At 34.3% G+C, this 14,593-nt stretch overlaps 1 protein-coding gene across 1 annotated transcript in view; it reads left to right on the forward strand.

The window, feature by feature from the left end:
• Window positions 1–9,294, forward strand: part of LOC148176017 (homeobox protein B-H1-like) — a 30,726-nt gene extending 21,432 nt beyond the window's left edge. The window contains exon 3 of the mRNA XM_088033875.1: window positions 8,562–9,294. Coding sequence (XP_087890001.1) covers window positions 8,562–9,003 — 442 coding nt within the window. The 3' untranslated portion in view covers window positions 9,004–9,294. The remainder of the gene's footprint in view (window positions 1–8,561) is intronic.
• The last annotated feature ends 5,299 nt before the right edge of the window (window positions 9,295–14,593 follow it).

The raw sequence follows: 14,593 nt of genomic DNA on the forward strand, positions 1-14,593 counted from the left end.
GAAAACGACGGTTAATAGCATTGAATTACAGATCAGTCGAAAGAGGAGCTCGAAATCTATCTGCTAGCTAAATTTGAGATCGATCAAACAGATAGTTTACAAGCTATGGCCAAAAATAAAAAAAATGAAAAATTTTCATCGATTGAGTCGGAATTTTTTTTCACGAAAAATCGACTATCGAATTTTGGGCTTTTGATAACATTTTCTAACGTAAAATGAGCCGAGAAAAAGAATGGCGCAAACCGCATCTCAATATCTCAAACAGTTTCCGAGATATTTAACTTTAAAAATTAGGAAAAATGAGAAAAAATGAAAATCAACTTTCCGAAATTTTGATCGGCCATAACTCAGTTATCTGTTGTCGGATCTGAATTTAAATCCCAGATTTGAAATCTGCATAAAATTCTGCGTGCACTGATGTATAATAACTTAAGTTTACTCTAAAAAATAAGCGAGATATCGATATCAGAAATTTGGCCATAGTTTTAGTCATAAATTTTGGCGAAAATTTGCAAATTTCGTTTGTGGAAAAATCAAAGAACTGATTCTTATGTAAAAAATTGCGAGAAAAACGATGGCGCAAACCTCATCTCAATATCTGAAATAGTTTTTGAAATATCAAGCAAGAATTGTTTCGAACCTTCGAAAATTTGGCCCTCTGGCAAAAACCCAAAATTTCAAACGGCCATAACTCGGTTATTTGTTGACAAAAATTAAAAAATTATCATGTTTTTAAATTCAGCGTAAAATTCTGCGTAAAATGAGACCAAATTTGTTGAGTTTGCTTAATAAATAAACGAGGCATTGGCCAAAAACTGTTTTGAAAACATCATTTTAGGGTGATTTTCAATCAATGTTTTCAAAATGAAAACGACGTTTAATAGCATTGAATTACAGATCAGTCGAAAGAGGAGCTCGAAATCTATCTACTAGCTAAATTTGAGATCGATCAAACAGATAGTTTACAAGCTATGGCCAAAAATAAAAAAAATGAAAAATTTTCATCGATTGAGTCGGAATTTTTTTTCGCGAAAAATCGACTATCGAATTTTGGGCTTTTGATAACATTTTCTAACGTAAAATGAGCCGAGAAAAAGAATGGCGCAAACCGCATCTCAATATCTCAAATAGTTTCCGAGATATTTAACTTTAAAAATTAGGAAAAATGAGAAAAAATGAAAATCAACTTTCCGAAATTTTGATCGGCCATAACTCAGTTATCTGTTGTCGGATCTGAATTTAAATCCCAGATTTGAAATCTGCATAAAATTCTGCGTGCACTGATGTATAATAACTTAAGTTTACTCTAAAAAATAAGCGAGATATCGATATCAGAAATTTGGCCATGGTTTTAGTCATAAATTTTTGCAAAAATTTGCAAATTTCGACTGTAGCAAAATCAAAGAACTTTTTCTTATGTAAAAAATCGCGAGAAAAACGATGGCGCAAACCGCATCTCAATATCTGAAATAGTTTCCGAGATATCGAGCACGAATTGTTTTGAACCCTCAAAAGTTTGGCCCTCTGACGACAACCCAAAAATTCAAACGACCATAACTCAGTTATTTGTTGACTAAAATTGAAAATTCTCATGTTTTTGGATTCAGCGTGGAATTTTGCGTAAAATGAGACCCAAATTTGTTGAGTTTTCTTAATAAATAAACGAGGTATCGGCCAAAAACTGTTTTGAAAACATCATTTTAGGGTGATTTTCAACCAATGTTTTCAAAATGAAAACGACGTTTAATAGCATTGAATTAGAGATCAGTCGAAAGAGGAGCTCGAAATCTATCTGCTAGCTAAATTTGAGATCGATCAAACAGATAGTTTACAAGCTATGGCCAAAAATAAAAAAAATGAAAAATTTTCATCGATTGAGTCGGATTTTTTTTTCACGAAAAATCGACTATCGAATTTTGGGCTTTTAACAACATTTTCTAACGTAAAATGAGCCGAGAAAAAGAATGGCGCAAACCGCATCTCAATATCTCAAATAGTTTCCGAGATATTTAACTTTAAAAATTAGGAAAAATGAGAAAAAATTAAAATCAACTTTCCGAAATTTTGATCGGCCATAACTCAGTTATCTGTTGTCGGATCTGAATTTAAATCCCAGATTTGAAATCTGCATAAAATTCTGCGTGCACTGATGTATAATAACTTAAGATTACTCTAAAAAATAAGCGAGATATCGACATCAGAAATTTGTCCATGGTTTTAGTCATAAATTTTGGCGGAAATTTGCAAATTTCGTTTGTGGAAAAATCAAAGAACTGATTCTTATGTAAAAAATTGCGAGAAAAACGATGGCGCAAACCGCATCTCAATATCTGAAATAGTTTTTGAAATATCGAGCATGAATTGTTTCGAACCTTCGAAAATTTGGCCCTCTGGCAAAAACCCAAAATTTCAAACGGCCATAACTCGGTTATTTGTTGACAAAAATTAAAAAATTATCATGTTTTTAAATTCAGCGTAAAATTCTGCGTAAAATGAGACCCATATTTGTTGAGTTTGCTTAATAAATAAACGAGGCATTGGCCAAAAACTGTTTTGAAAACATCATTTTAGGGTGATTTTCAATCAATGTTTTTAAAATGAAAACGACGTTTAATAGCATTGAATTACAGATCAGTCGAAAGAGGAGCTCGAAATCTATCTACTAGCTAAATTTGAGATCGATCAAACAGATAGTTTACAAGCTATGGCCAAAAATAAAAAAAATTAAAAATTTTCATCGATTGAGTCGGAATTTTTTTTCGCGAAAAATCGACTATCGAATTTTGGGCTTTTAACAACATTTTCTAACGTAAAATGAGCCGAGAAAAAGAATGGCGCAAACCGCATCTCAATATCTCAAATAGTTTCCTAGATATTTAACTTTAAAAATTAGGAAAAATGAGAAAAAATGAAAATCAACTTTCCGAAATTTTGATCGGCCATAACTCAGTTATCTGTTGTCGGATCTGAATTTAAATCCCAGATTTGAAATCTGCATAAAATTCTGCGTGCACTGATGTATAATAACTTAAGTTTACTCTAAAAAATAAGCGAGATATCGATATCAGAAATTTGGCCATAGTTTTAGTCATAAATTTTTGCGAAAATTTGCAAATTTCGTTTGTGGAAAAATCAAAGAACTGATTCTTATGTAAAAAATTGCGAGAAAAACGATGGCGCAAACCGCATCTCAATATCTGAAATAGTTTTTGAAATATCGAGCATGAATTGTTTCGAACCTTCGAAAATTTGGCCCTCTGGCAAAAACCTAAAATTTCAAACGGCCATAACTCGGTTATTTGTTGACAAAAATGAAAAAATTATCATGTTTTTAAATTCAGCGTAAAATTCTGCGTAAAATGAGACCCATATTTGTTGAGTTTGCTTAATAAATAAACGAGGCATTGGCCAAAAACTGTTTTGAAAACATCATTTTAGGGTGATTTTCAACCAATGTTTTCTAAATGAAAACGACGTTTAATAGCATTGAATTACAGATCAGTCGAAAGAGGAGCTCGAAATCTATCTACTAGCTAAATTTGAGATCGATCAAACAGATAGTTTACAAGCTATGGCCAAAAATAAAAAAAATGAAAAATTTTCATCGATTGAGTCGGAATTTTTTTTCGCGAAAAATCGACTATCGAATTTTGGTCTTTTGATAACATTTTCTAACGTAAAATGAGCCGAGAAAAAGAATGGCGCAAACCGCATCTCAATATCTCAAACAGTTTCCGAGATATTTAACTTTAAAAATTACCAAAAATGAGAAAAAATGAAAATCAACTGGGTTATAGCGAATCTCAGAGAATTAATCAAATCACTCTGACGTCACACGCTTCAACAGACGTCTCTCTTTATGAACATACCCCTGCGCTCCGCTATGTTTTGATCAACTAATTACAATAAAATTCTATCGTCTTTTCAATATTTTTGAGAACAATTAGAAGTCTGAATGTTCAGAACCTTAAAAAAAAATTCGAATCTTGAAAACACAGAGTAAGAAATTTTTAATATTTGGTAAATTCAAAAAATAATTGGTAAAATAAATCTGATATCTGTAAGTTACCAAACTGTGGAAATTCCAAACCTAAAAACCTAAAAAATCATTTCATAACTTAAAAAATTGAATACTTTGTGGTATATATTTTTTGAAATTTGAAATTCCCTTCATTTAGTAGAAAGTTTTTCAAAAATAAGAAATAAAAATTTCTGGTACCCTAAAAATACGATAAATTTTTCTGAAGCAACTTGATTGAAACCTAGTATTGAAACCTTGCAATTTTGAAATTTTAAATGGTTGATGGTTAAAACCTGAAGCCTCAAAAGTTTACAAAACTTGAAAACTGAAGGAAAATATTGAAAAGTGGTTTGAAGGTGATCAAAAAAAGTGGTTTAAACGTCACTGCGACAAAGTTTTGAATAAAAAGCCCGCTGTTACCCGGTCCATTGGTTGCGATTCACCATCACCAATTCCGTGTAAGCCCCAGAAAAAGGGCCTCCACGGAACGAATTTGTTTACAGGTACATTGACACGGCCGACCGGAGTCTCTAGTAAAAAAGCCACCTCGAATCGTACAAGCATTTATTGTCCTAGAGGTAGAAAATTGTTGTTTAAACACTGTCGACTTTTTCGTGTCGATAAATTTTAATAGCATATCAATGAAAAGTGTATCGTCACGAAAAAAAGTCATATTTAAAATAAATAGATTTCTTGTAGCTGGCGTACGCTGTCCGCACTGACTGGCATTTTATCCATCCAACAAAAGCCGAATTCTCATGCCTGCTTAAAAGCTATTGGGTACATTAGTTATGCCGCTTCTTGCTCTTCGACAAAGTAAATATTCGCCGAACTGTTTTACGACAAAGAAACTTCGCCGTATTGTTTTTAGACGGAGCGGCTCGACTGTGTAAACATTTTCCATTAAAATACAAACATGATCAGCACGAGCGAACGATGAGCAAATTTCACGCAAGAGGGAATCACAGCTTTCCAGGAAATTAACGAGATATTGCGAGGAACGAAAAAACGGCCTGTTGGAATCATCGACTTACGTTCAATGTCCTGTCGCTTCTTTCGACGCGATTTTTTTTAACATCACTGGGGCGAATTTTGATTTATGGATATTTAGAAACGTAATTTATTTCAAGTGGGGGCTTTAGGAAAGGGTGCACAATGGGGTGCAACGGTTCCCGCAAAGTGCCAGTTAATAATGGTTGCGTGCATATACCGCTCCTGAATTGTATACACAAGATGTTCACATTGCGGTTTTACTGTAATTAACTGCAGGAGAAACTACAATGGAGTACCTACACGAATTATTCAGTAATTGGATGAGTTTCTGCTCGACTAGATCTAGATTTTGATGCATTGCGTACAATAAATGGCGATCATGGGGAAATCACCAGGTAGATTCCGAATTATTCCACGATTTTTCGACTGAAGAAAAATCGTAATGGCAGAATTTAGATTGTTTACGCTCGAGTGCTGATGTAATCATGCTTCTTGTATTCCAAACATGGTCACACTCTAATGACAACGTCGCTCGATGAAGACGAGGTTTACTTAATCCATTTAGATCGGTGGAGTTTAGATCATGTTATGTGGTATTTTAGGAGTTATGTTACCGTTACGACAGAAGAAATGTAACGACCTACTTCGAGAGAGAATGTGGAATTGCACAAATTCTTCAATTGAAGAAATGCTTCATCGAGGATAATTAGTTTTTAGTCACTCAACTTTCCGGTTTAAGAGTTTAAAAGGATTTTCATTTCCGAGGTTTTATCTTCCGCCTTCTCGTTTGCAATTTCTCGACATCTGACAAACATCTTAAAACCTTTAAAATTTTCTGTTCCCAAGTGCCTCAAAGTTCAGGTTTTGAAAAAAACACCTTCTATAGACTTTTCCTAGAGATTCCATTTTGTTTAGGTTGTCAGATTGATTTGAATTTTATTGACGGAGTTAAAAATTAGGCTTTTTGCTTTTTAGAGTTTCAGGTTATAAAAAAACACCACAAAAATGAGTTTATTAGCTGCGCCAAAATTGAAAATCGCTGTGCAGACATATTTTTTTTAACTAATATTTTTTGCAACAACCAAAAATTTATAAAATTTCTGACTTCGACCGTTAAATCTCATCGTTTGAATGCTGAAGAAATAAATAAATTTATAAAGTATAGTTCAAAACAAATATTTTTTTTTCATTTTCAGCTAGAGTACGAATCCAAAATATTTAAAATTTGATAATAAAATTTGTAATTCTGGTAATTTTGACGATAGAAAAATGAAATTAGGGTAACAATCTGTCACCAGCTTATGAACTGTATCGAATTGCAAAATTTGAGAGCCTAGGACATATTTTTTAAAGCATCCAAAAATTTCCAAAATTTCTAATTTTGACTTCTAAATTTCATTGTTTTATTGCTAGATAAATAAAATTTGACTTGGATCGTACCAAATTAATAAAGTATAGTGCAGAACAAATAAATTTTTAAAATTTTCTGCTCGAAAACGAAGCCACAATTTTCAAAATTTAATGATAAAATTTGTAATTCGGGTACTTTTGAAATTTAAGGAAGTTTCAATCTGTCACCAACTTATTAACTGTGCCAAATTACAAAATTGTAAAACACAAGGCACAAATTTTATTCATTTTTATTTTTAGCATCAATCAAAAATTTCTAATTTTGACTTCTAAATTTGATCGTTTTAATGCTAGATAAATAAAATTTGACTTGCTTATGGATCGTAGCGAATTAATAAAGTATAGTGCAAAACAAACAAATTTAAAAAAATTTCTGCCTTAGAACAAATCCAAAATTTTCAAAACATTTATAATTCTGGTACTTTTCACGATAAGAGAATAACATTTGAGGACGATATAATTCGTAACCAATTTATTAACACTACGGAATTACAAAATTGTAGACTCAAAGACACAAATTTTCTTTATTTTCATTTTTAGGATAAAAGAAAAATTTCTAATTTTGACTTCAAATTCTTATCGTTTTAATGCTAGAAAAATAAAATTTGACTTCCTTATGAATGGTACCAAATTAATAAAGTAGGTCTAGTGAAATACAAACAAATTTTATAAATTTTCATCTCTAGAACAAATCCAAAAATTTCAAAATGTTCAAAATTTAATAGTAAAGACAAAATAATAGATTTTCGAAAGGTTTCAACATGTCACTCGCCTATTATCTGTGCCAAATAAGACTTTCGACGCATTTTTTTTTAATTTTGTTTATTTTTTTAGAATAACTGACTCGTTTATAACTCGCCTAAAACAGTGCTAAATCAACCAAAAAAAATTGTTTCTAGATTTCAGTACCGAAAAGTAATGAAAAATAATGATATTTGAACAGTTAATTATCTCCTACCTACACATATTAGCTCAAATTACAAATTTATAGTGTGAAAAACAATTTTTCAAATTTCTATTTTTTTTAATTTTTCGAAATTGTACATTTTATTTAAGCAATTTGTAGTTTTTATATAGACAAAACACTCAAACTACTGAAGAAGTTTGGCACCTGAGAGGGCTCGGGGCGCCTCGAACAAAAAATTCATATTTACTTGATATTTTTCTAAGAAGTCTTAAAAACCATAATTTTTCTAATTTCCCCTCGAGATATGCAAATTCCCACATCTAATTCCTTTTAGATGCGAAATTAATTATTTTGACAAATGGCCAGTCCCGATCCCCAATAAATGGGTGTAATTTGTTCTAATCGTGTAGCCGCGTCGGTATTTCAGAAATGTAGAAAATCCCGCTAAATAACGCTAATTTCATTCATATATTCGCGTAATAAACACGAATAAAAATGTTAAATGTTTTTTAATGATGGTGGAATACGTAACATTTCTTAATATCACAAAAGCGTGTTGCGAGTTGTATTTCTCTTGATAATTTCCATGTAATTTCCCGAATCGATCCATAAATATCGAACATCCTTGGTATGCCCGGAGATGAAAATTTTTTCCTCCAAATATTACCCACAATGATAGTGCAAGCTTCTTCTCGGTAAACCCGCGTCTCGCCTTTTTTGTGCCTCGTAATTCGTTCTTCAAACAATGATCAAGCAGAAAGATTAGAATATTGGTTTTCAACAAGAACACCAATTTACCAAAGCGCTTTTTAATTTTCCTAAATCAATAATAACGACGAAAATGTGCCGATTCACTGCCCCAAACTAGAACGCCGGAACTGGCAAATTACTTGTTTTTAGTAAAATCGCCGCAAAACCGAACACAGTCATTTAGCTAATTATAGTTTTTTCGGGGCCAAAGATTGATTTTCGGCCACTTTGGGAACGTGTCGACGCCATCGTCTCCGAGAGGCAGACGGAGTTATTATAAGGAGATTAGCGTGGAAAGTGACAGTCATATCGTAATAGGGTGGGCGTAACATGCTTGTATTTAATCAAGTTTGCCGCGCAGGGGTGCAGAGGAGCGGCGAGGGTAACACAGCCCTCCAAAAACCCTAATTGACCTCTTCACACGAGTGTTTGATAACTATCAAAGTCCAAGACGAAATTATCAATTTTTCTTTTTTCCAGGACGAAATGGAAGCGCCAGACGGCGGTAGGACTGGAGCTCCTGGCCGAAGCGGGTAACTACGCCGCCTTCCAACGCCTCTACGGCGCGCCCCCTTACGGCTGTTGGTACCCTCCCCAAACGGCCGGTCCGACCGCCGCCCCCAGCGCTGCCGACATCTACTATCGTCAAGCTGCAGCCGCCGCCGCTGCAACCCTCCAAAAACCCCTTCCCTACCGTTTATACCCTCCAGGTATGGGTTTGGGTATTCCAGGTCCTAGTGCTCATCTCGGTTCGCTCGCTGCCAGTAGCTCGCTGAGCACGCTCTCCAGTTATTACTCCAACCAAACCACAGAAGGACCCTCTCCCAGGTCTCCCAGTCCCGATACACCCTTAGATCCTGGTTCGCCGGGGTCTGGAGGACGAAGAACACCGTCGGAAGATGAGGATACCATCCACGTGTGAGAGTGAAGATGTGGAGACTTGATATTGTGATATAAAGTGTATTATAGCTATGGACTTGTTATTTATTTGCGCTTTTACGTGTTGTGTAGATTGATAGACAATGAACGGTTTTTGTAGATGTCGTTCGGGCTTGTGGAGTGTTAGATGAAGGATTCCAGAAAGAATGGATGTGTATATGTTCGGATTAAGGATTGCACTATTGTTGTAATCGTTTTTATTTTTGCTCGATGAGTATCTTTATTCATGTTATTATTAGAATATAGAATAAAGGATTTTAAGTTTTTATTACCACGGGGATGTTTTTCTTTGCCCAGTCTTACCATACACCAAAACCTAAGCCTAAAAAGTTAGGCGTTTAGAAAAAGAAACTCCAAATTATATTTTCAAAAAGCAACACTAGATAAGCTACAAAGTCCAAAATTTAAAAAAAAGTACAAAATTCAGGCTTTTAATGATTAAGGTTTACAAAAAAGGCTAATTCCTCATCCGAGATTTTGATTGATTAGGTTCCGAATTTCAAACACGTCAAAATAAATGTTTGATTTTTAAGTTCTCTAGTTCAAAAAAAAATCCTTAAGTTTCCGGATTCAAAAATTTAAAGACTGTCTTTAGGGCTTCAATGTTTCAGGTTTTGAATTTTTACTACTAGTAGGCTCCTAGACCTAATGTTGAAAAAAGCCACTAGGTTTCAAAATTCAAAAATATTAAGCTTCATAATTTAGGTTTTGACTAGGTGGCCCTCGGAATTCTGTGGATCCCAAATTTTTGTGGACCTAGCTTTTCCGAGGCCACCTTTAATAAATAAGCAATCGCAAATTAATATCCAACGCGGCGGAAAAGCAAGGTCCACAAAAAAAGCGAGATCTACAGAATTCCGGGGGCCACCTAGTAATTTCCTAAGACTAATACACCGATTTCCCTTTTAAAAAATGATTTCCCTTGATTTTCTTGTGATTTTGTCATTATTCCTCTGATTTCCTAGCATATAACGTCCTCTGATTTCCTATTGATTTCTTTTGATTTCTTCTGATTTTCAAGTAATTTTTTAGGACTGAAACACCGATATTTCAAGGAAGTTACCTCTCGAGTATTGATAATTTCAAAATTTTACTACTAGTACTTCTAGTCCTAATGTTAATTGAAAGCTACTAGGTTTCCAAATTTAAAAATAATAGGCTTCAAAATAAGGGTTCTGCTTACCTACTGCATAGATTGCGTTAAAATTCTTAATTTGAAAACATAGGAAACCTAAAATTTTTAGGTATGGTTGGTAAATAAAGAAAAAATTGATTTGAAAACTAGCTTAGTGTTCCATTTTTCGCAGCCTAATATCGGAAAAACCTAAAGTAGAAAATTTTGTTCCAAACCGAAAAGAACCAAGAAGCCTAAGAAACCGACAAAGAAAAAACCTGACAGCTGCTGAAGACCATAAATAATAAAAAAGTGAACAAACGCAATCATAGAAAGGTGAGATTTGTCCACAGCCCACTTCAAGCAAAAATTTTGGCCATCGCGCCAATCGAAGGTGTGAAAATCACATTGCATGACTATCAAAAACGTTTAAACCTTGTTCTACCATAACAAAAAGCCTCGATAACCTCGCCACAAATGTTAAACTTCCTGTGTCCACCCCAATTAAGTCATTTTCCAAAACCGATAAATATTAATTAGTCCGTTCAATTATGACTTTATGTAAATGAAATTTCATAATAACAATAATTAGTCTAATAAAAATTTCTCCGTCGTTATCAAAATTCCGCGTGTTTAACCACGTTAAACTCCAATTAATTCCAAATTCTCCGACCACAATTCCCATTATTAATTCAAAGGCTACAAGCCGGCATTTATTTTGATTGAAGATATTGTGGCTATTCCACGGTCACGGTGATTGGATTTGAGGCGTTGCGGCGGATTCTTGTTAAGTGCCTTAACATAATAGAAACAATTTAGTCTATGTTTGAAAATAGTAGCCGGTCATAGCGGATAATGGGCAGAGAGTAGCTAAGAAAGTCATGTGCTTGATGAATTGAACGTGCGTGATGATGAGTTGCAACCAGAACACAAACACTAATTAGTTAATACACAAAGATGGAGAAGATGCCGCGTGAGAAAACTTCCTTCTTTCATTGAAATTGCAAGTAATCACACTACCAGAACACAGTCGGAACTGTAGCGTTCGCCAAATAGGAACGTAATTTAATAATAGTTATATTAACAACCAGAAGAGCGGGAAGTGTCGTTTACCGGTCGCTGCCTCATTCGGAATTATGCAAAACGCGTGTCTTCTTCACAGAACCATTGTATAAAACGGATTATTTTTTAATGACTCACACTCAATTGTTATAATTCACGATCTTCTAAACACAATCTTAATTACTGACACGATAAGAATTTTTTTCTAATTATATAAGTACACAATAACGATATAATTTTATATTCATTGTATGCACTGTTACACAATTAAAATTCCATGTCGACTTTTTGTATTTTTGTACTACATTCTCTGTGTGAAAAAATCAACCAAGTAATAAATTAACAACAGAGTTTATTCTAATTGGGGACCGAAATTAGCAATTAACAATTTAGATTCGTTTAGTGTAGCGGCATTTGTTACACCTGGCGTTGGTTCGAAATTAATTGTCAGAATGATTGCTTTATTAGAACTTTGTCAAGAACGAGTAATTCAAGTAATTAAGTAATTAACACAGTTTTGGCGGGAATTCTAATTCCAATAATTACAATAATAATAAATTACCGGCATTCATCAATAGAATGCGAAATTAATTTTGCAGAAATTTCCTTGATTCTAAATTGTGTTTATTCAGAGGCTAATGACTAAATTATTATTTATTCATACGAGGTGGAATGCATTAGACTGTACACAAACAATATAATTTATTCGTTTTGTTAGGTTTTCAACTTGCACAAAGTGACATGTGCATTTATATTAATACATGCTAAACTGTCTTGTATCCACAGTCCATCGACTGTTAAAATATTCGATATTTAAAGAGATAAACACTACAACATCCGTTGCTAAAATGACGTCGATTCGTTACGGCTACTTTACATATTGATTCCTTCTTTTAACACTGAAAACTTCGACTTCTGATCCGAATTAAGATAACGTAACTAATTAATTTAATACCTCGAAGATGATAGATAATTATTCCGATAATTAATTTCTTAGTATGGTCTATGTCTGCAATTAACTGGATGCTCTTTTTTAAAATATTCCGAGTTAAAGAACTTGAATAATTGTCTACTTCTTCATTTTAATAATTGCTTATTACTATAGACGTCGCATTTGCATTTATATGCCCCACAATTATCGTACTTAAGCTAAGGAAATCGACTTTTTCGGTAATTAGGCGCTTTTACGACCGGGGCTATGAAATTTAAACTCAAAAGAAGATTAAATCAGATTAAAGCATGCAAAATTTGAATAAATTTACTTGAGATGGACGGAAGATGGACTAATACAATGACAATCTAATTCGATCAAATTTTATAAAATATTTTACTAAACTGAATTAATTAAATTAGACTTAACTGCACCGGTGACTCCTCATAAAACCGTCTTTCCTTAAAGTAATTACCGCCGCCCCGCGCCGCCGCCGACCATATGTCAACACTTCCCATCCCATGCATTTTTTGAGCATAAAACCCACATTATCGCAGCTTTCCCCAACAATGCATTCATTGATGATAATTTAACGGTTTAATGACTGACAAAGACGAGTCAAAGCATCGCTGACACCTCCGCAATGACTGGTCGAAATCGACGACAAAAGGTGTCCAAGCTTCGCTAAATACAATATAATTCGCGCCGGTTGTGTCGGAGAGGTGTGAGGATGTCCGTTCTTCCGCCGGAAATCCCAATTAGTTGCCCCTAATTTGTGGTTTTTAACATAAAAAAAAACACTCGTCGCCGGTGTTTATAAGTGCGAGGATCGCGGTGTGCCGTGATAATTGACCGGCACTGCGTGAATTTCACCAACGGTTGTTGGCTTTTTGTATGCTAATTTGAAAAACACGCAGATTTTTAACGAAAAAAAATTCAAAGGGGGTGAAAATTGACACAGATCAATGTGGGGAATTAACAGCTGCGTCGACGCAATTATTAAAGTAATGAGGTGTTCAAGTTTAAAGTTTTTCAGGTTCTACATCTCCTTGAAAATCGTTTAATAATGACTCATTTCAGCACGATGTTAACCCCGTACCAAAATAAAATATAGAAAATAGCATCTAAAGTTCGTTGCAGAGACCAACTCGCGTCTCGTGCTGTAATGTACACCATTCTGCAACTTGTTTCACAATATACTATGCTTACCCTATTTCATTTTTCGTTTTCTAAAAATATTTTTTATTTGAAAGATGCCAAAATCCCAGTTTAGTATAAATTTAGTAGAGTGAATTTTTTATATTAATTTCAAGATACAAATATAAACGCAAACATCCTGCCTTTGTTGAAACTGACGCACATAATAAAAATTAACGCTACCATTATTTAACAAAAGAATGTGTGCTATTATCGTTTAATTGCGACCAAATTCACAAAATAAACGTCGTTTGATGTTATCACATGATTATGCGACAGTACTTCCTCTAGACGAGCCCCAATTACCACAAATCCATTATTTTGTGTAAAATTGGAAATTTTCAAACCGCTATTGATTAATGATCTTGCAGTTCACACGCACCAGTTCTTTTATTGTTCGTGCCGATGGCAGATGTTCAAAGGGATACTAAATACGACCATGACTGCCCATTGTATTATATTTCTATCATTATCCACTTCACATGTTATATTAAAATTGAATTAGCTTCAATTTTAACAACTATTATGGCATATTTTAATCAGGAACGAGTAACAGGAAACATATTGCGTACGAAAAAGGGAGAGGGTCCTTTTTTTTTCGTCGACGAAACGTTCAAACTGGTTGTACGATGATCAGGTTTTAGCAATAAATGCGAATAAGATCAGTAGCGATCGGATGGTCACTAATGAGCCAATTAAGTCCATCAAACTCGCACTCCATATTCGACTAAACGTGCACAAACAGCGCCATTAACGACGAGTTGCTGCTTTCAATTAGGTGTGCATCACATTCGACAGATAAACTGTTTATGAGCACGTTTATTAACGATAATTATCGATATCGATAACTTGCACTGAAATCTTTAACATTGTTGCTAATTAATGGAGCTGGGGGTCGATGAATCGAGTAATTAAACGGCGAGCGAGCGAAGCGAGCGAGCTTCGTCCCAAAATGTTATGTTTAGATATTTGACAGTCGAAAAGTGTCATTTGATTACACATCTGGTGGTTGTGGATTTTGTCGCGGTAGGTTCAACGAAACGCGTACTGCTTTACCGATCGAGGATGTGGTTTGAAGCCCTTTTTAACTGTTCGATACTCATTTGCGGTCGCCGTTGAAAAGTTTCCTGACCATTGTTTGTCGCTCGTTTACTAGCTCGTTAAATAAGCCCAGCTCGAATTGCAACAAACTCGATTATGAAAAAAAGTCTGAGTTCAAGTGTAGAAGAAAAAAATCAAATCGTATCTTTCTCATTCCCACGCCCCGAA

Source organism: Gnatocerus cornutus, chromosome 4 (assembly GCF_029298725.1).
Source record: "Gnatocerus cornutus isolate USDA-ARS CGAHR chromosome 4, icGnaCorn1.1, whole genome shotgun sequence".
Taxonomy (NCBI): domain Eukaryota; kingdom Metazoa; phylum Arthropoda; class Insecta; order Coleoptera; family Tenebrionidae; genus Gnatocerus; species Gnatocerus cornutus.